Below are 22,610 nucleotides of genomic sequence, written 5' to 3'. Positions count from 1 at the left end.
TGGGGGAAAGACTCACCCTGGGTATTCAGCACTTGTGAGATTACAGCTAGAGTGCTGGGTTAAGTTCTGCACTTCCCAGTAAAAGAAACATACTGATACACTGGATTGAGTCTAGCAGAGAGATACCAAGCTGCCTAGGTGCTCAGAGAGGACAAGCAGGTGCTCAAAGAGGAGAAGCAGAGAACCAGATTCCTTCCAGATTAAAACAGAAGAAAGCCGGGGGAGGTGGGAAGTGATGGTGGTGATCTTATTGTCTTCATAGCAGCAATGGGGCCAGCCTCTTCTCTAAGAGCAGAGTGGTAGTAGAAGAGGCAACAGACAAATTGCAACACAGGAAATAACAACTAGCTCTAAAAATGGTCCTTTTTTTTTTAGTCATGAAGGTGGTCAAACACTGGAACAGGTTCTGAGAGGGGTTGTGGATTCTCCATCCTTGGGGATGGTCAAAACTTAACTGGACATAGCCCTGAGAGTCCAGTTCCAACCGGACCTGCTTTGAGCAAGGGGTTGGACTAGATGATCTCTGGAAGTCCCTCCCAGCCTGCATGAGTCTGCAATAGTGTTACTATACATTACACTTCCAAAAAAGTTAAAAAGGCAACATGGTAATTATTTACATTTTGTAGTCATTGCTGTATCATAAGATACGCACCAGTTATTGTGCAATGAAGCATTTTCCCCTTAGCCACTGGACTTTTTCTAAGTTTGAGGATTTTAAAGATGCTTGTTTCCCTTTTTTTTATTAAAAAAATGCACAAAAAATAACACTGCTAAAACACAAACTGAACTTACACACTGCATTGTCCATGGAGAAGCAAACATGACTAGATCCTAAATGTAGTCTGTGAAGCTCAGTCAAGAACTACTGGCTGGTCATCTCCACCTGCCTGAAGCTTAAGCTTCTTTGCTTTTAAATTAGAACTGCAGTTAGGCCGTTTATGTTCCTGTGACTTCTTCACCACTGAATCCTGGGCAGTCTTTGAGGTAGTCCGGGCATTATCTCTGCTTCCTTTGGAATTCGAAGATTGAGATGGTTTGTCCTGTAAGTTATAAACAATTTATTAAAATTTGAACACTGTCTTCCTTCTTTTTCAGTGTTCCCACACAGGAGAGAAGACACAAGGTCTATTTTAAATCCTGTTGATTGCATTACTATGAAAAAATATACTGAGCAGATATAAAACTATTAAAATAAACTATAATGGAAAAGATATCTATATAGTAAGTCAGTACAGGTATAAATACCTTGAATACACTTTTCTTGTTTGTTATTCCTTCTATAGTTATGATGTGCCCCTCGTTTTTCAGCAGACCTGCTTTTGGTCCTATCTTCAGGTAGGATATTGTAGCGAATGCTGTGAAGCTGAAGTCTTCCCTGCATAAATTAAATGAGTGTTATGGGGGAAGGTTGGAGACAAAGACAGGCTAGAACATGCAGGGGGAAAATGGGACACATTAACCTTTCTGATGGATATTCCAAATAGCAGCTTGATTCTGCTTTATCTATTCAAGTTAACTTACGAGTGAGCCTGGTCAACACTTAACTGAGTTTGTGGACCTTTAAACACACACACAGACACACGCATGTGTCAATCTGTTGGAATAAGTGGAAGTAAATGAGGAAAAAAGATGTAATAAGTCACCTGCTCATCCTTCTAAGAGTATAAAGAGTCAGCTGTACAAACATGCCAAAAAAATTTAAGACAAAAATGAAGGGATTAAATATTTGATTTGTACATATCCTTGGAACTTCTAAAACGATATGAAACGACAAAGCCACGTACCACACAGACAGCCAGGCTGCAAAAGCAGCACTGTTGTTATTTTCACGACGCTTTCTTAAAGTTTCCGAGTACCACTTTCCACATAAGCCAGCCTGTCATTACTTAAGACTTCATCTGGGCAGCCCCATTTGCTTTGCTTACCCATGGCATGCAAATAAGGCTCTGTATAAACAGCAGACTTCTCCACAATGAAGCCTGCTGCAGATTTCAAGGTCCAAGCTGCATACAGAAGACTCCAGCTTTTTAAAATTGCAAGAGATGCAGCAGCATTTCAAGTGTTCCTCCAACTTCTGTTTTAACATTTCAAAGTAGAAATATAGCATTCTTTTGAGTTTTTTTTAAAAGACGTTAAATACAACTGAAATAAAGGCTAAAAATGAGACTACAGATTGTATCCATTAGTACTATACAGAAGTAACATGAGAGTAAAGAAAAATGACTACTAGATGTAAACAAAAAAAAAAAATCATCTTACATACCTCAGATACTGCTGCAGCAGTAAATGGGCAATAATTCTCTCCAGTTCCTCTCGAGGGTGTTTTGGTGGAGTAACTTCAGCCACCCTGAGTTTTGATACACCCTTCCCAGACCACGCATCGATTAATTTCAGTGGGGTGAGTTTCTCACTCATGTTTTCAGCTTGTTCAAGTATCTTGATGAGATCCCTGCAGTATCCTGTTATATCCATTTTCTCACATGCTACAAAAAAAAGTGAAATAATATTTAAATAGCAAGTTATTTATAGTTATTTAGATAGTATCAATATATACATTAGGTGTATACATCTATGCACTTTTATATATTTATAGAGAGATATATATATTTCTATAAGTATGCATCTATACGCCATATAACAGCAATGCTTTTTTTGTTTTGTTTTTAAACTATAACTTAACAAATAAAGCTGTAACTTTCCCTCTATCACATCAGGATATATTTGGATGTATTTGTACTCAAACTTACATTTATTTTTCTACTTCATTATTAAAACTCCAGTCCTGCAAACATTTGTACATGTATTTAACGTTACAAACCACAAAGAAGCATTTACAAAGCCTAAAAATTGTAAGGTAGCTATGTTACTCTGCCGCCGAGGAATCCTATTCCTCACCCATTACATTTATTATGGAAAGATTAGAGAGCAAGAGGAATCCATGGAGCTCGACCTGGGGGTGGATGAGGAGTTGACCGAGAGCTTATGGGTCATCAGGATTAGAGGAAAGGCAGGGGAAGGTGATATCACAGTGGGGATCTGCTCCAGGCGACCTAACCAGGATGACCAATGGCCTGATGAGATCCATCCATGGGTCCTGAGAGAACTAGCAGACCAAGTTGCTAGGCCACTTTCCATCATATTTGAGAAGTCATGGCAGTCTGGTGAAGTGCCCACTGACTGGAAAAGGGGAAACATGACCCCCATTTTCAAAAAGGGAAAAAAAGGAAGACCCAGGCAACAAGCTGGTCAGTCTCACCTCTGTGCCTGGCAAGATCATGGAGCAGATCCTCCTGAAGGCTGTGCTATGGCACATGGAAACTGTGGAGGTGATTGGTGACAACCAGCATGGCTTCACCAAGGGAAAATGCTGCTAGACGAATCTGGTGGCCTTTTATGATGGAGATACAGTATCAATTGACAAGGGAAGAGCAACTGTTGTCATCTATCTGCACTTGTGCAAAGCCTTTGACACTGTCCCGCAGGATATCCTGGTCTCCAAATTGGAAAGACATGGATTTGACGGATGGACCACTCGGTGGATAAGAAATTGGCTGGATGGTCACACTCAAAGAGTTGTAATCAACAGCTCAATGTCTGAGTGGAGACGAGTGACAAGCAGTGTTCCTCAGGAATTGGTACTGGGACTAGTGCTGTTTAACATCTTTGTCTGTGACATTGACAATAGGATCGAGCGCACCCTCAGCAAGTTTGCTGACAACACCAAGTTGCGTGGTGTGGTCGACACATTGCACAATCACAGGCCCTGGTTCTCATGGGGGACTTCAACTACCCTGATATTTGCTGGAAAAGCAACACAGCCAAGCACCCACAGTCCAAGAGGTTTCTACAGAGCGTTGATGATAACTTTTTGACACAGGTGGTGGAGGAACCAGCAAGGAAAGGGGCGCTGCTCAACCTTGTACTGACAAAGAAGGACTGGTCGGAGATGTGAAGGTTGGGGGCACCCTTGGCTGTAGTGACCACGAGATGGTGGAGTTCAGGGTCCTGCGTGGAAGAAACAAGCCAATAAGCAGGATTGCAACCCTGGACTTAGAGAGCCACTTCAGCCTCCCCAAAAACCTACCTGGAGGAATCCTACGGGCTAGGGTTCTAGAAGGCAGAGGGGCCCAAGAGAGCTGGTGGCTCTTCAAGCAGCACTTCCTCCAAGCTCAATACTGGTTCATTCCTCTGAGGAAGAAGTCGAGCAAAGGAGGCAGGAGGCCTGCTTGGATGAGCAAGGAGCTTCTGGAAAAACTCAAAGGGAAGAAGGAAATTTACAACAGGTGGAAAAAGGGACTGGCCACTTGGGAGGAACATAGAAATGCTGTCAGAGAATGCAGGGATGCAACAAGGAAAGCTAAGGCCCACGTGGAATTAAATCTAGCAGAAGATGTCAAAAACAAGAAGAAGGGCTTCTTCAAATATGTTGGTAGTAAAAGAAAGACCAGGGAAACTGTGGGCCCATTGCTGAATGAGGCGGGTACCCTGGTGATGGAGGATATGGAGAAGGCAGAGCTGTTGAATGCCTTCTTTGCCTCAGTCTTTACTACTAAAGCTGGCCCTCAGGAATCCCTGACCTTGGCAGCAGGGGAAGAAGTCAGAAGGAAGGAGGACTACCCCTTGGTCGAGCAGGATTATATTAGAGATCTTTTAAGTAAACTAGACATCCACAAATCCATGGGCCCTGATAGGATTCACCCACGAGTGTTGAGGGAGCTGGTGGATGCCATTGCAAAGCTGCTCTCCATCATCTTTGAAAGGTCATGAAGGACAGGAGAGGTGCCCAAGGACTGGAGGATAGCAAATATAACTCCAGTCTTCAAGAAGGGCAAGAAGGAGGACCCAGGAAACACCATCCAGTCAGCCTCACCTCCATTCCTGGGAAGCTGGTGGAACAGCTCATTCTGGCTGTTATCTCCAAGCATATGGAGGAAAAGAAGATTATCAGGAGCAGTCAGCATGGATTCACTAAGGGGAAATCGTGCTTGACCAATCTGATAGCCTTCTATGATAAAATGACTGGCTGGGTGGACGAGGGGAGGGCAGTGGATGTGATCTACCTTGACCTTAGTAAGGCCTTTGACACTGTCTCCCATCACATCCTCATAGGTAAGCTTAGGAAATGTGGGATAGATGAGTGGACAGTGAGGTGGGTTGAGAACTGGCTGAAGGACAGAGCTCAGAGGGTTGTGATCAGGGGTGCTGAGTCCAGCTGGTGGTCTGTAACTAGTGGTGTTCCCCAGGGGTCAGTACTAGGGCCTGTCCTATTCAATATATTAATCAATGACCTAGATGAAGGGACAGAGTGTATCCTCAGCAAATTTGCTGATGATATGAAGCTGGGAGGAGTGGCAGATACAGCGGAAGGCTGCGCTGCCATTCAGAGAGATCTGGACAGGCTGGAGAGCTGGGCAGAGAGGAACAAAATGAAGTTTAACAGGGGCAAGTGTAGGGTCCTGCACCTTGGGAGGAATAACCCCATACACCGGTACAGGTTGGGGGTCAACCTGCTTGAGAGTAGCTCTGCAGAGAGGGACCCGGGAGTTTTGGTGAATAACGGGATGACCATGAGCCAGCAATGTGCCCTTGTGGCCAAGAAGGCCAACGGCATCCTGGGGTGCGTTGAGTGTGGCCAGCAGGTTGAGGGAGGTCATCCTCCCCCTCTAGTCCGCCCTGGTATGGCCACACCTGGAGTACTGTGTCCAGTTCTAGGTACCCCAGTTCAAGAAGGACAAGGAGCTGCTGGAGAGAGTCCAGCAGAGGGCTACTAAGATGATTAGGGGGCTGGAGCATCTCTCATATGAAGAAAGCCTGAGAGACCGGGGGCTCTTTAGCCTGGAGAAGACTGAGAAGGGACCTTGTCAACACTTAGAAATATCTAAAGGGTGGGTGTCAAGAGGATGGGGCCAGGCTCTTCTCAGTGGTGTGCAATGACAGGACAAGGGGCAACGGGCACAAACTGGACCACAGGAAATTCCACTGGAACATGAGGAGGAACTTCTCCACTCTGAGGGAGGCAGAGCACTGGAACAGGCTGCCCAGGGAGGCTGTGGAGTCTCCTTCTCTGGAGATAATCAAAACCCATCTGGACGTGTTCCTGTGTGACCTGCTCTTGGCTAACCTGCTTTGGTTGGGGAGTTGGACCAGATGATCTCCAGAGGTCCCTTCCAACTCCTACCATTCTGTGATTCTGTTGATTCTGTGAGGGAAGGGATGCCATCCAGAGGGACCTTGATAGGCTTGAGAGGTGGGCCCAGGCCAACCTCATGAAGTTTAACAAGACCAAGTGCAAGGTCCTGCACCTGGGTCAAGGCAATCCCAAGGACAGATACAGGCTGGACGATAAGGGGATTAAGAGCAGTCCTGGGGAGAAGGACTTGGGGGTGTTGGTGGATGAAAAACTGAACATGAGCCAGCAGTGTGCACTTGCAGCCCAAAAAGCCAATCACATCCTGAGCTGCATCAAAAGAAGCGTGGCCAGCAGGTCAAGGGAGGTGATTCTGCCCCTCTACTCTGCCCTCATGAGACCCCACCTGGAATACTGCATCCAGTTCTGGAGCCCCCAACACAAGAAAGCCATGGAGCTGCTGAAGCAAGTCCAGAGGAGGGCTACCAAGGTGGTCAGAGCGTTGGAACACCTTTCCTATGAGGACAGGCTGAGAGAGTTGGGCTTGTTCAGCCTGGAGAAGAGAAGGCTCCAGGGAGACCTTATAGCAGCCATCAAGTACCTGAAGAGGGTCTACAAAAAAGCTGGGGAAGGACTTTTTACAAGGGCCTGCAGTGATAGGGCGAGGGGTAATGGTTGGAAGCTAGGAGAGGGCAGGTTTAGACTGGATACAAGGAAGAAGTTCTTCACCCTGAGGGTGGTGAGACACTGGAACAGTTTGTCTAAGGAAGCTGTGGATGCTCCATCCCTGGCAGTGTTTAAGACCAGGTTGGGTGGAGCCTTGAGCAACCTGGTCTAGTGAGAGGTGTCCCTGCCATGGCAGGGGGTTTGGAACAAGAGGATCTTTGAGGTCCCTTCCAACCCAAACCATTCTATGATTCTATGAACTGAAGAATATGTGAGACACATCTTCTGTCATGACACTTACAGACAGAATGAGACAGAAAAAAGGTATTAAATTCATCACACAAATTAGCTTCATCATGAATAATTATTCCAAGCACTAACACATCCATATAGTACATAATAATCATCCTCATTTACCAAGCAGCAGGTCTTGTTTCAGCTCATCTCCCAAGTTCCCTCTACGTCTGGCTCATATGCCTTCCCTCTAACAATCCCAACTTTCTTCCAAAGGAAGAGCACACACTAAACAGACATTGTGCTGTCAGGGCTAACACATAGCGAAATCCTGAATTAGTATGCTGAATTGTTCTGCACAACTGTCATGCACAGTCCTGACACAGGTATGTCTCATGAGCACACAGCATTGAAATCCTCAGAGATTTTACCAGGCAAGTTGTATGAGGACGTGTGCAAACTGCGCCTTCTCAGAGCCCAAGTGGAACAGTTTGGCATGCAGAGACCAAGAGGCTCTTTCTCAAAATAAAGCTCTCGCACCCAAACAAATCCTGAAACAAAGCCTGACACGTACCAGAATCTTTTTTTCAACTGGTAAGCCAATCTCCCCCTTGTCCCAGCTTCACTTTTGGGAACATGTGAACAGCTGAGCCTGAAAGATACCAAAGTGTTCCGCCTCAGGCAAAAAGCATCGACCTAAACACCCTGAGCTTGGCAACACTAAGCCACCAAAAACTGATGTTCATAACAAGATTTGCACCTTGGAAACAGGCAGTATTATGAGTACACTTTACAGAAGTTGCTCACAGTTTGTCTAAACCAGGTATTTCTTTAAGCCAACCTTCTCCATGTTCTCCATCCTTGGTTATAAAAATTTACTTACAGTTCTCTCTACAGCAGTTATCACACATTCTGTTGCAGTCTGCAGAATCCCAAACTTCATCAAAATGATGGGCTATAAGGACCCGGCGACATCTGAAAGAACAGAGAGCAAAGAGAGACTATCAAACATAAGCATATACGCCCGTGTTATAAATCATGAAAGTGGCAAAAAGAAGGTCCCTTGGGTCAGCTCATATCTCAAAACAAGCACAAAGAATTATCTCTGGAAAAAATCAGAAAAATACCACAACACAGTATTCCCTGTCAGTTACACTAACAGGAATAACTAGTAGCTTTCAGTAATAGTAAACATCGCTGTAGGAACAGTTTGGTTAAAGCAGAAAAGTAAGTATAACCTTCAATTTCAATAGAATGAAAAATCATAAGAGTATGAACTAATTCTTAGACTGAGGCCAACAAAGGCTATACTGAATGCATGAGTCGTCCAGACCATAGATACAAGTGTTTTCCATGAAGTATTCCAAACAGCCCAGTGCAGCAGGTGAAGCATTAAGCCCATGTGGATTCCTGTATGGCCATTAAACCCTGGTACCTCAGAGTCAAACCCAAAGCATTCCAGTTTTTGCTCTGAATGGGATTTGAAATCCAGACAGTGTTTGTTGACAGATATTTCACCTCAACATAACTGCTTCCAGAGCTTTATCCTGAAGGTGGCACACAAGCCACCAACGTTCAGTTGTGTGCAAGAGTACACGTACTGAGCAGCCAAACCACAAGCTCCAAATTCAAGGCTCTGTTACAATCGCAGTGTTTCTACAGTGTTGTGGGTGGGTTTTTTTGTTTTGTTGTTGTTGGTTTTGTGGGTGTTTTGTTTGGGGTTGGTTTTTTTTTTTTTTCAAATGCCCTCTAAAAAAAATGTAACAAAAGTAGCCTATTTAAAAACTAAGCAACCAAGCCACCACAGTAACTTACTTGTTCATACTCTGGCAGTAAGACACCATATCATACAGCTTCTCTTGCCCTACATTTTCCATCACTACCATTGAACTGATTCTGAATATATCTCCAAAACCATAATACAAGATGCAGTCAGCTTTTTGGTCATCTCTACCTGCAATGCATTAAAATGAACAAAAATTTTAGAAGAGATTTATTTTAAGCACAGCATTTTCTGGTACAAATTCCACCCTTATCTGCTTGGGCTTCTGCAGCCCCTATATAGAGAGTGCATGACTGTAACAGAGTACCAAGCATAACATATTAGCCAATAGAACACAGCATGATACAGACTAGAAATAAAATAGTTTGAGAGCAGTCTTCTAAAAGTACAGAACCAAGTAAACTGAAAACACTACACAATGAAGATTTTAACTCTTTAACAACTAAAAATATTAGCATCATAAAGAAAGTCAGCAAAATCACTGTTTTTCTCACCCTAACACCTCTTGGAAAATCCTAGCCAAATACACACTGAAGCCTAATTCTTATTTGATTAAAAGGCATTGTGAGCTTCAAATACCTTATTAGGTATTAATGGTAATAAATAAACAGAGAATTAGGTATGATTTAAACAAAATATTCCCTTTAAAACCAACTGTGCCTTCTATAGCTGAACTTAGATCATCTCTTCCCACCCCTTCCCATGATGTGCTCATGGGTGCCCTCCTGCTGTCCACAAGATCCTGAGAGCAGAAAAGGCCTAAAAAACCTACACTTTTTTAAAAAGTTTAACATATAGCAGAAAGGAACTACTTCACTGGGATAGGCACTCAAGGGGAAAAAGGGAAGGTTTCATAAGCTAAGTAGTATGTTCAGGCAAATGGGTAGCAGTGCTTAATTAATCCCTTCCCAGAAGAATCTCATTTAAATAATCATTTAAAAAACCACAAAAGCTTGCTTTGATCATCCTAAGGTAATAAACACTGTGAAGCAACTATTTCAGCATCTGTAAGGCCTATGTCTCACCACTTCAATACATAAACTTCTTGTTACTTCCAGCACTACCTAGAAGCAATCGGGTTCTAGGGTAAGCAGATGCAAACTCCCACAAACTTTGATGACTGTTGTATTTCTTAGGTAGCATTACGATCAATTTGTATCACAGGTATAGTTAAAATCTCAACCAATTGCCCCTCAAGGTCCTTAAAAAGCTTTCCTCCACGTGGATTCAAATCTGTCTTTGAAAAAGTAATAATGCACAAGGCCAAAAAAACCACAAGCCAAACCAAAACAACAGAAAACCTTTTTTTCAGCTGTAACAGCTATTGAATGCTGCTATACATTGATGAAGCCTTAAAATTCCCTGCTCCAGACTCCACATCCTACTTGTATTTCTGTGCCCACTGAAATTCTTACAGCGATTAGACATTATCTAGAGACAATCTGAGCAAATCACACATCCCAGCTGGTACACAAATGAAAACAAAAAAAAATCTTTTCTGTAACGTACATCTGATAGACAATGTTACATTATGAAATTATTCTGGTAAGCCACAAAAATCAAGTAATTTAAAAAACTGCTGAGTAAAGGGCTAGGTACCCGGTTATTCTTTGCTACACTGCAGTACAGAAGCCCGAGATCATGAATGTAGTTTATATTTGCTCTAAAGCCTCTTTACAGAGGCAGAGTGGCATTATACACTTTTGAACCTGTCTCAAAGACAAGACACTTTGCACAAACGGCTGAAACCAAAGTACAATTTTATTGGTTTAACGGATGCAAACGGCGACTTTGCAAAAGCCATTTCCTACAGTACCTGCACGTCCACTCTCTTGGTAGTAGTTCTCCATGGATTTGCTCATAGAATGATGAATTACAAACCTCACATCAGGTTTATCAATTCCCATGCCAAAAGCAACAGTAGCCACTACAACCTGAAAAAAGATTAAGAAACCATCAAGGTACCAAACCACAATTCGCTTAAATGAGACTTAAGTCTATGAAAAGTTTCTACTTAACCTGGATTTGATTTGCTGCCCATCCTTTATGAACTTTGGTCTTACATTTAGCATCCATGTTTGCATGGTATGTCCCTGCCTTGATTCCCAGTTTCTGCAAACTCACAGTAACTTGCTCAGAATCCTTCTGAGAAAAACAGTAAACAATTCCTGGACAAAAGTAAAAGATGGCTTATTGTAATGTATTAAAAAACCCAAACGATCCCCAATACTTAAAAACAATTTTGAAAGTTTTATTGACTTAAATAAATAAAAACCAGTAAACAATCTTTGTGCCTGTTCAGTCTGCAGTATCGGTAGCCACGAAGGGAACTTCAATTATCAGCTTTGACTTGCAGACTAAAGAGAAAATACGAGTGCCAATCCAATACATATAATCACAGAAGTATTTTACTAATGTTCAAGGAGGACAATGGTTATTAATGCTTATGTAAAGGGGTGCTGTTCCTTACATCATCTATGACGTTTCACCTGAGGATTCAGATAAATCTGCTTTTTGTCATTAGTCAGCCTGGGCTAAGTCAAGGATTACACACAAAGCCGCATGATTTGTGATCACCTTAGCACGGTTTGTACTCAGGGAGCTGCTCATCACAGCAGAGACAGGGACAGGCTGATGATCTGGGAAATTTTGTTCTTTTGCCTTTGTAATACGGCTCCCCTCTGTGTTTGCACTATATAATTCATTGATTACACGAAGTCCAACTTTTACAGTTCTGCTTTCATCACAAAAGTGCAATTCACCCCATCACACACCCATTCTGGGCACTGAATAATACATGAACCTTACGATCAAATATGAAAAAGAAGTGTGTTAAAGATAGTAAGTATCCAGACACATAGATACTAAATGAGATACACGTGATTTAAAAACATAAACTTTTTTGAGCCTTGTTTTTACAGTCTTATTTATATTTCAATACTTCAGAATATAAGTAAAATGTAAAGACATTTAAACACTAATGAATGAAAAGAGTAATTATTCAAGGTACAAATCTTATTAAATTTCATTTCTTCTAATGCTGGATGTTTAATGTATGGTGAAGGCAGAATTTCTCTACATGTTTCAGTACCAGCTGAAAACATCCCTGTAATGCTGAAGATTATAAAAAAATAACATGCTCTTTTCTTTTCATGTTTTGTTTTTTTGTTGCTGTTGTTTTTGGTTTGGGTTTTGGTTTGTTCCCCCCACCCCGCCCCCTGCCCCGCTTTTTACCTGAGAGTCCTTTGTATCTTCCATTAATGATCTTAACTATATCCTCAATGAAATCTTCATTATTTGAAGGCTTATGTCGAACCTCAAAAACATAATAAACACGTGCCAGAGAGTTCTTCAAGTGGGCAAGCAATCGGTCAAACAATCTGTCAAACAATCCTACTGCAGTACAACAAACACAACTATTCTGCCATTTAGCCAAAATTACTAGATTCTCTCTGTGTAGTCAGATTACATCTCAAAAGTCCACCAAAAAAAAGGTGCACAAATTTTTCCATGAAGAACAATAAAAGAAGCTGTGCTCAAACTGAAAATACAGTACAACACAGTAATTCACAACATTTTGCAATCATGAGACCTATCGTCCAACAATCTGGAAGCAGCCTGAGCCTGCTACCTACCTCTTGCCTATACACAGTCCTATCTGCTAAGCCTTGCTCACGAAGACAGAGCAGCCCAAGTTCCTCTGCAGATGACAGCAAGTTCAGCAAGATGAAGTCATGAAAGAACACCATCATTCAGTTGAAAAGCTATTTATTATTAAAATGTGTAATTGAAAATCTATTCTAAAAATCATCAACTGTAACTTACAGAAGACAACATGACTGTGATGCTGTCAAACAAATAGGTAGTAAGACTTACCTCATAGTAAAGATTGGGCCGGTTGAAAGATGCAGTAAAGGTAATGCACTTCTGAACGTGCAAAATTTTCTGAGCATCCTTTAAAACATGATTTGTAGCAGTTGCTGTCAATCCAATCAAGGGAGCATTGGGAAACTGTCTTTTCAAGATACCAAGAGACTTGTAGTCTAAGCAAAAAAAAAACAACCAAAAAAACAAAAAGAGGAAATATTTCTCATACCATAGATCCAAAGTTAAAAAGATATTAGATAGCATTCAGTGGGGTAATACTGCAATACATCTTATTACATCCATTTACCACAGAGCTAATTTACACAACAAATGAAGCCACAGAAAAGTTGCACTTACTAAAATAGATGCTTTCTCTTCTAATTGAATTTTTTAAAAGCAGCCACAATTCAAAAGGCAAAACAGATTGAAATGGAAGTTCTTAAAGAGTTAGAAAAACCTAAGTGGCATCACATTAATCAACGTTCAGGTTATTTTGCAGGTCTGTTTTTACAAACAGTTTTTCAGAAAACACAGCTTTGCTAATAAACAAGCAATGTGGAATTTTGGATACACCAACCAGACTGTACTAAGGAAAGATTTTATAGGTTCAGTGCTGACAGTCACTTGCTGCCTTAGAACAGAAATGCAACCAGAGCTACATATCCAAAATCCACGTTGCCTGTTTAACTGGCATGGCTTTTGCTCAGACACCACTGTTTAGCAAAACCGCAAAGGCTGACTTTACAGTTCCTATTGCTTCAAATCAGGTTTTCTTTCAAAGGCAAAGAAACAGTAACCAGTAATTGTCTCCTACAACTGACAACATAGGAAACAAACCAAAGCACACCTTCTTTCCCTGCAGGTCAAGAGCATTTGTTTCAACGCGCTTCAGAAGTGATTAAAATATATTTCACAAAATTACGAAGTTCTCTACCTCTGTCACCCAGAGTGTTAGGGAGCAGCATACGGAATGACACTTTTTCATTTAGCAGTAGATTAAAGATGACTGTACTGTCTGTATTAAAGATGGCAGACAAAATCTTTCATTTTTATTAAACTCCAAGTAAAGAATAAAGAATACTGAAAGCAAAAGCCACATTGAAATCACTGCCATTTGCATGCACTTAGCTCCTGGACAAGGACATCGTCATTTGTGAATTAAATTTAAAGTCCTTGAGCTAAGGCACTATTTATTGATGCCTGAATAATACTGCAAACTGTATTTCTAATAAGCATACCAGGCCTGAAGTCATGGCCCCATTGACTACAGCAATGGACCTCATCTACAGCAATGCGAGCAAGACAGCCTGCTTGATAAGCTTTCTCTAGCTTCGACATGAACATTTTGCTTTTTGCAATCTTCTCCGGGGTCACATAAATGAGCTTCAGCTGTGAATTTCTGTTTAGCATCTCGGTATGAACCCACTTCACGTGTTCCTGTTCAAAACAAAAGGAGAAATCAGGGGCTAACTAACTAGGGACAACACGCTGAAGTCGCTTAGAGGTAAGATTCTTAAGAGATTATTAACAATTCATAAGGGGTAATTAACAGAGACTAATAGACTGATAAACTGTTACATAGTATTTACCACTACTGTAAGTCTTTGTGGAATATCATTATATTCTATATCAATATATATATCAAAACGCTAATTCTAATACTTGGAAAATCTGTCACTGAACTTTCAAAAAGCAAACTATTGAATACTTCTCTTTGCTTCATCATATGGTATCAGTATTTTCCCAGTAAACTATAAGGTACCAAACATGCCTCTGAGACTACAAGTGTAAAATAACTTCTTGTACACAACTGTAGTCTTTATTACTGACTTTTCCAAGGGCTCTACCTCAAAGCAGGCTCCAAGTTCAGGACACTGCATCAAGCCACCAACCTATTAAATCCAGTGTCATGTGCAAGTTAACGACCACAGCCTCCTGGTAAGTCAGGAAAATATATTTGACTGTAAAAAGCAATTGACTAATAACAGACTGGGAAATAAGTTGCTTCTCGGCCTCTGGATCAAACAGTTTACCATCCTAAAGTAAGATTAATAATTACATGTAAAAGCCTGCACTGCCTAACATGTTGCTAGTGGACAAAAATCATCTACTCTGATATTCTTTTAAGTTTAGAAACTGAGTAAAAATCTACAACATACACCAGCCAAAAAGTACTTCACATCCTCTAAATAGTCCCATTAAACTTATTTATACCACAAAAGATGTAGGTTTACACATGTTTTTGCCATTAAAACAAAAAGGCAAGGTAGTTAGTCACATAATCCGTACCACAGCACATAGCTGGCAAGACACTGTTGACAGAATGGCATTAGCTGACAAAACTATGCCGTTCGTTTGGTATTCATAAGTAACATATACAGAGGCAAGACACTGGCACATGCACCTCAAAAACCATAAAGACATGGCAATTAAACATACCTTGCTGCTTGAGGCATTTAATAAAGTTGCAGAAATACCAAGCTGTTCCAAAACCATGAGCTGATCTTCCATGAGTGATATCAAAGGACATACCACAAGTGTGAAACCTGCAACAATCAATCAATGTGCAAACTGAACAGTTCTGATGCCACAAACATCTCCTCTAATACTTTTTACTAATGCATCAGCCCTGTTCTGAAGGAACTGCCAAACGTGAGCTTGAGCTTCGTACACAGTAGCAGACTCCCCTCCTGGACAGCTGGTCAGTCAGTGCTAGGTCACACAGAGATACTTCTTATCAACTGCCCGTGATATGCGCCTTCTCTTAGGATCTACACCACAAACAACTGAGCTGCAACAAACAGAGTGTAAGAACTAACACACAAAACAAAGCAAGCTGGATTCACGTCTCTGTCATGAGCTGCTGATTTATCACACAACTAAGCAATGCCAGGTATTGGTAAATTTGGTCTTTGTAAGTAAGTAAACTTCCATGCAATTGGGTGGGTTATTTTTCAAAGAAAAAAAAAAAGCTTAAAAACTGAAACTGGATACTTACTTTTAAAAATTAACACCCAAAGAGTCTCCCAAATAATCTGAAGCTAAAACTTTACAGTGGAACAGACAAATAACAGATATCCGTACTTTTAATAATTTACAGTCTGTAGATTGAATTTAAAGGGGGGGGGGAAGCAACAAACTTTTAAAAAGTTCTTTCAGTGTTTAAGAATATAATGTATTGAAAAGAACCTAGATAAATTCTTTAAATCGAAATCATATCTAAAAGGTGTATCTATTTTAAAGCTGCTGTTGCATCTTCAGTGAAAACAGAGCAAAGCAAATATTTCTAGTAAATCTTTCTCTCATATCTTTGCTCTTTTTTTCCCCATACTGTGATATTAGACACCAATACAATGTTCATTCTCCAAACAGCTATAAAAGGGAGAAAACAAATCCAGTTGTTCATATATGACCTTTTCTTCCCTTACATACCATCAGAACAGACAGCTGGTAACTGATAGCAAAGGCTCTTTCCACCACCTGTAGGCATGACGAGAAATATATCCTTTCCCGCCATTGCAGCATTTACTGTTTCTAGTTGCAAGGACCTAAACTTCTGGAGTTTAAACTTGCCCTGCAGTGCCGTTTTTATCTTCTCATACCATGGAAAATCTGTTAAGGGAGAAAAACCAAACATGTTTCATAACCACATTAAAATACAAGAAGGAAGGGCAATTTACATAGACAACAACTAAATCTGGAAGCAACACAATTTTAGATCTGGGAAAGTGTTCAAAGATTCAATAATGGCACACAAAAAGCTACATACAACCTGAGTCTGGACAAACTAATTTCTAAGGTGGGCCTTTGAAAACCCTATGAAATGTAAACACAATCCACCGCCAGACTAAAAGCTCTCATTGCACATAAATGTGAACTCATGCTAAAAACCCAGAAGCAGACGAAGAGCTTCAAAGTGCTAATGATCAAGTTAACTGATTAGTCCAAAATTAAATGGAAATGAGAAGCCCCGAAAACAGATAAAACCAGACACTGAGCAGTCTCACTACTAAGTTGCCCGAGTGCTTCCCTCACACAAACGCAGTGATTACAAATAGTACAATGAAGGCAGGGCTATGATTTTTTTCCCCCACATATTCCAGAGATAATTAGCATTTATTAAAAAAAACCAAGGGGGGGCAGGGGGGAAGGGGAAGTTTCATCTTCCCCAAAATAGTCACACCAACTTGCTTATAATTATTCTTTCTTCAATAAAGAGTGAAAGACTGAATCACTTAAAGAGGTAATACTGTAAAAACTTAAATTTCAGATGCCTCAGGAAGCATATTAACCATCTTCGCATTATTAAAATTAAAATGCAGAAAAACTGCGAGAACTCACAGACTCTCTGAAAGCAAGAAAAGCCTCCCACTGCCTTCAGTGAGCTTTATACTGGGACCAAATTTAGCTACTGCTCTTATTCAACGTGTACACAGCATCTGGTTGCCAAAATGTCAGTTTTCAAAGCATAAGAGGAAAGAATTAGGCACAGTCACCCAAAACAAACTGATTTGCAATTAATTTGCAATTATAAAGTATCAGTTTTCTTATAGATGCATAATACTTTTCTCAAACGCAGACAAATATGGATAAGACTATAAAATTAATTTCATTTTTTAAAAAGCCAAAACCCAGAATACGTAAAATAGATACAGGCAGAAACTAACAATGCACTTCCAAACCACAAATGAAGAGGGAGGGGAAAAAAAAATAATAAATAATAAATTTGAATTGAATTTGGCTAGGCATAACGTGGTCAAGACCGAGCAACTATCCAGGACTTCAGTCAGACATTAACTTGAAAGATGGCACTTCCAAAAGAACAGCAGCCCTCACACCACCACGGGGCACTGGCCACTTGGACTAACTGTACCATACTAATGGATTCCATGTTACTTTTGGCAGTCGGCATCCATCTAATTTGCGTAATTTGGTACAACGGTGGGGCTACGTAATCCACGGCAGACACAACCAACATCCTACCCACTCAAGCAAAACGAAACACAAAGGCAGTGAGAAGTAACTCTGAGAGTGCAAGATCGTTATTACCTAATCCTAAAAATACCCAGAGCAAGTATTTTCAGAACATAAATAAACAGGGAATATAAGTATCGCAATATATCCAAAGTGTAAGAAGTAACATGTTGTGCTTTGTTCATTAAACCTGTATGGGAGGGTATAGATGAAAGATTTATGTGCTCACAAGAAGGCTTGATAGCTCAACTGAAGGACATTCGGCAAAGTAAACAAGACCCGTGGCTGAAGGGGTTGAATAATCACATTCTTGCATAAGTTCACCCACAGGGCAACGAGGAAGACCCTCAGCCTTCATCCTTACGACCACCAGGAGGTAGAAAAAGACCCCCTAGCAACAGAAGGAGTATGCGCAGAGTATCGCCCTGATTGCGACATCACCCTGATTGTGACGTCGCGAATACAGAAAATGAGACTGTATATAATGTGCTTACACGAGGCGGGAAGTTGCGAGCCGTTGGCGGAGTGCAGACTCCCCGGCCGCCCAGCGCTGCCTTTGCTCTTGTTCGCTTGCTAATATAATAAAATTCGCATTGGATTTTGACACTTTAAATTGTCTGTGTCTCTACCTATCACACAAAGTTGCTCTGGGATTCTTAGAGCAAATCAAATCAACCTGTCACTTTGCAAGAAGAAAAGAATAAAAGTAGTTATAACAGGTCATTTTTGTGATAATCCTCCCCAGAACTCAGATTAGCATTCAGGAATGTCCAGGGAGTTAAGTACAAACGTTGCCCTGTGTAATTAAGATGGCAGGTCACCCAGCTGAACAAAACAAAATAGGAAACTATCATTATCCAAATAAAACTCTATATGAACACATTTTTCCCCTACTGAACTAGTTTTCTTCTGTGTTTGAATATTTGAATTTGACTCTGCAAACCTTTTTTGTTCCATGCTTCGGCTGAGGTTTCGGTGTCCTTACTTCCACCTGCCTCCGAGTCTCCTGCAGACTGCTTTATCAGACTTTTTACCCTCATCTTCTTCTGGATGAGCTCCTGCTGTTTATCCACAAGCTCTTGAATCTGCATCTCCACTGCCTGCAGCTCACTTTCAATGGAAACCAGCACCTCCTCTAGCACTGAAGGGAAAAGCAAGGTGAAGGCAGAACAGAGACTACGGTAAACTGCTAATCCCAGTTTTAAAGGATACTTTATTTCACTTGCTGATCGAGAACAATCAGAATTAAGCACTAACCAAAAGTATCTAGAGAAACTGACAGCCTGACAGGCCCACTGATAAGATTATAGCATCTAATACTGTATATGCCATGTAAAAACACTTAGCAATGCTTAACAACATATTTCTTACGTTAGTAGGTCATGTACACACAGGTATGCTGTAAGCTGTCATCTACAATATGGTGTATGAGATATGCAACACTATCGTCTGCATTGATTAACAGAGGAAAAAAAGTGTATCATAATCCAGTTTCTCAAAAGCAGTGCCTCTCCAGAGAAACACTTGAATCGATTTTCTTTTCTGCAGCTGCGTGTTAAGCAGTGAAAGACATATTGAATCTGGCCTGATACTAAAGCTGAAAGCGTTAGAATTCCAGCCAAATCCAGCACAACGTTAGAACATTTTTAATAAAAAGCATTTACACGTGAGAAGCAACATTAATCTCAGCAAGTAAATGTCTTCTGAAGACGGAAATAGGGACAATAGCAAAAAGCTACATTTCATGCACCCAGATCTCCCTCCTGTGCAGAACCAGAGGATCTGCGGAACGTCAAGGTTTGAACACAGAAGCTGAAGGCTTTTGCAAGCACAAGACGTTCTTCAGATCTGAAAAAAAAATGAAGGAAATATTCCCCAGAGGCTGGGGTTACATAAGTGAATCTTTGGTGGGAGTTGGCCTCTTTACATCCTAATAGGCATCGGTGTGAATTACGGATTGTTTTCTAGAATCCAGCCCCCAGGGTTTAAAAGCATAATTAACACATACCACAGCAGCCAAGCGCGTGCCACTGTGTCAGAGCCAGGTCAGAAAAGCACAAGAAGAAATGTCTTCCCCCAGCCCGCGCCACAAAGTAAGAGGTTTTGGTTCAAGCATAGCAGATACCATAATCTGCTTACGGAGGCAGAAATGTGTGATAAGGAAAAAGATAATCTCATTAGGAATGGCACAAAACGGGGACGTTTGTTTTCCTAAATGCCCACTGTTACTCAGCAGGAAAAAGTTGAAAGTATCCTAAAATATGAAGCCTACCGAAAACCAAGTAATTTCCTTGACTAACCTGCTTTTGTTTTAGTTCTTATCTAACAGCAAAAAAATTATCCAGTAAAAGAACTTTCTCTTCAAATCTGAAGTATAACACAGACCCCACAAACTTTTCTGAATACTTTATATTCATGTAAATAATGAAATAATTTGTGTCTGTTAGCTAAAAGATAGCAAAATTAACCTATTGAGCACTAATGTTGGATTACCTGCAACAGTTGCCATCTTTGGAGACTGGAGAATGTTATCCTTCGGAGATCTTACTTAAACAAGCAACTGTCACTAAGAATAAATAAGAAAAAATATTTAATAAGCAATCTTTCTAAACTCAGAACACATTTACTGCAGCAGATTCTTCATTAATATAGGAGGTTTCACTACAACAGCTTAAGCACCAGTTCATATCAATATGCCCAACTAGATGGCAACACACTTCTCCCCTTCTGCAAAAGGGACAGACGCCAAGTCACAACCAAGTCCTGAGGCTACAGCTCGTCAGCCTTCTATACACAACACCCAGTGAATCTGGACCAACTCATGAATTTTCTGCGAGACACAGTCTCATATAGACCAGTCATCCACCTACCTTCGGCCTCCTGGTTGGGTTTTTTTTTCAACTTTTCAAAGACTTTTACAGAAAAGTCTGAACAAATTATATTGTGCCCCTTTGAAAAACAGCCACCATAACACCTAGAGGATCTTCTAGCAGGAAACAGAAAGGTAGTTTGGTTCATAGAAGGGAGATTGGTTTTGATTATATCATCAGTGAGATGAACTTAGAATTCTATTTATTGGCTAATTTTATGAACAACATTCTTTGTCATATTACATGCTAATATAAAACTCAAGAAACTTGATATTCTTTCACTCTTGTTGAATTCTAAACTATTTATTATATATATATGGGAGACAAATGTGAGGGAAGGTGAAAGGGAACAAATTCAGCAGACCCTCACTATAAGCTGATCCCAACATAACAAATATTTTACTGTGTTCCTATAAATGAGAGGGAAATATATATTAAAAAAAGAATGTGTGAATAAAACACTGTCTTTGCCAGAAGAGGTTATAATTAAAAATACAGTAAAGGCCCACACTTCAGAAAGAAGTTCATTAATGTGTAAGATAACTCAGCAGTGTCCAGGTCACCCACATAATTCGAGTTCCACAGTTCTGTCCTTACACCACCTGCTACTTGCACAAAAGTATTTGGAAATATCAGTCTCCTCAAAGTACAGAGTGACTAGGGACATCCAGAAAAATCAGTAGGTGTGGAACTGACATGCTGTAAGCGCAACACACCACTTCTGTTCCTCACAGTAAACACGAACCTCAGAAATATCACTAGGCTGATAGCTCAGGAAACATAAGCCATTTTCTCATCCAGGGAGTGGGAAAAGAATGACAATGACTGATGAAAATTTCCCTACACGCTGCTAAAACTACACAAATCTTTAATTTAGCACCTGTCTCTAAAAGAAGTAGCTCAGCAGACCTTAGAATTAACTCTATACCACCACTGACACCAAAGACCCCCAATCACTATTTGATCCCTCAAAAATGCAGCTCTTGAGAAACTGAATAAAGTTGAACTCATAGCTTATAAACCACGGTGGACAAACGGCAAGTGGCAGCATCTTGCCCATCAGGCAGTTTTACCCCACTGTAAAACCAGCAGAATTCGTGTGAATTCACCCCATCACTGCCTTTTCTAAGTAGCCCACTCGTGGCGGGGGGGGGGGGGGGGGAAGGGCCTCTAAAACAATCCACGACGGCCACACCTAAACCGGCCAGATTTGCAACCAGGGTCCCTTTCCACCTCGCACAGCCCTAAACCGGCGTCCCAGCGCTGGACGGTTTCTTTCCCCGCTTCACCCCTGCCTCCGAATGAAACCCCTTCGCTCCCAACTCTAAGTGACGCTAACAGAGCATTATGGAACCAGGAGCCCTTAAACTGGGGAATAAACCCAACAATAATTGCGCGAGCAAGAGGTGCCACCTTGGCGGCAGTTTAACCGGGTAAAAAATCCCCCATCCGGCCATAAAACCCTGTGAAGCCCCCTTTAAAAAAAAAAAACCCAACCAACATTAAGGGGTGGGGGGGAGGAAGCCACACCGGCCGCAGGGAGGCACGTCTGCCCCGCCCGTTTCACCGCCCCTCACCTGCAAACCGAACACGAGCCGCGGGCACGGAACGCGGGGAGCGCCCGCCTTAGCCAAGCGGCCCCACGCCCCCGGCGGCCCGTACCGGCACCGCCACGACCAGGCAGGGAAAGGCACCTGCTCGGGGGGCAGGCAGCGCCGCGGCGGAGGGGCGGGGCGGGGCGGGGGCGCACGGGCGGAGGCAGACACCCCGCCGCCGCCGCCGCCACCGGCCTCGGCCCCCGCCGCGCCTCATTGCCCCGCCCCCTCAACGGTTCGTGCCGGGGCGCGCGCTCCCGCTCCGCCTCCGCGCTCCCGTCCCGCCACCCCCCCCTCCCTTCCCCCTCCACTCCCACCTGGACTGCCGGCTCCGCTCCCGGTTCCGCCCCTTCCGCTGACGGCTTCCCTCGGCCAATCACCAAGAGCGGGACGACAGCGCGGGGGTGACCACGTGCATCCCCTCCCGCCCATTCAGCACCGGCCCCGCGAGGTGCCCGCCTGCTGTAACGAAAGCAGAAAGGCGGGCACCGAGA

The 22,610-nt window shown here is 41.9% G+C and overlaps 1 protein-coding gene across 1 annotated transcript; it reads right to left on the bottom strand.

The window, feature by feature from the left end:
• Positions 1 to 742: 742 nt before the first annotated feature.
• On the bottom strand, positions 743 to 22,463 carry RECQL (RecQ like helicase). The gene is made up of 15 exons (XM_086466761.1): positions 22,434 to 22,463; positions 20,145 to 20,217; positions 18,595 to 18,792; positions 16,110 to 16,289; positions 15,117 to 15,223; positions 13,916 to 14,114; positions 12,687 to 12,853; positions 12,045 to 12,126; positions 10,830 to 10,978; positions 10,627 to 10,744; positions 8,843 to 8,981; positions 7,911 to 8,002; positions 2,264 to 2,483; positions 1,246 to 1,375; positions 743 to 1,040 (listed from the first exon to the last, which is right to left on the bottom strand). The coding sequence occupies exons 2-15, from the start codon at positions 20,158 to 20,160 to the stop codon at positions 852 to 854; spliced, it is 1,986 nt and encodes a 661-aa protein (XP_086322887.1). The 5' UTR covers positions 20,161 to 20,217; positions 22,434 to 22,463; the 3' UTR covers positions 743 to 851.
• Positions 22,464 to 22,610: the final 147 nt, after the last annotated feature.

The sequence above is a fragment of the Leptosomus discolor genome, chromosome 1 (genome assembly GCF_034619465.1).
Source record: "Leptosomus discolor isolate bLepDis1 chromosome 1, bLepDis1.hap2, whole genome shotgun sequence".
Classification (NCBI taxonomy): domain Eukaryota; kingdom Metazoa; phylum Chordata; class Aves; order Leptosomiformes; family Leptosomidae; genus Leptosomus; species Leptosomus discolor.
The sequence above is the reverse complement of the archived record's forward strand: the minus strand, read 5'-3'. Positions and strand labels throughout refer to the sequence as shown.

Excerpts from the sequence above, each read along its gene's own strand:
- RECQL (XM_086466761.1), bottom strand. Across the intron at positions 12,854-13,915 it reads GGGCCATGACTTCAGGCCTG|ACTACAAGTCTCTTGGTATC; the intron begins GTATGCTTATTA and ends TTTTTTGCTTAG. Across the intron at positions 12,127-12,686 it reads GGCCCAATCTTTACTATGAG|GTTCGACATAAGCCTTCAAA; the intron begins GTAAGTCTTACT and ends TATGTTTTTGAG.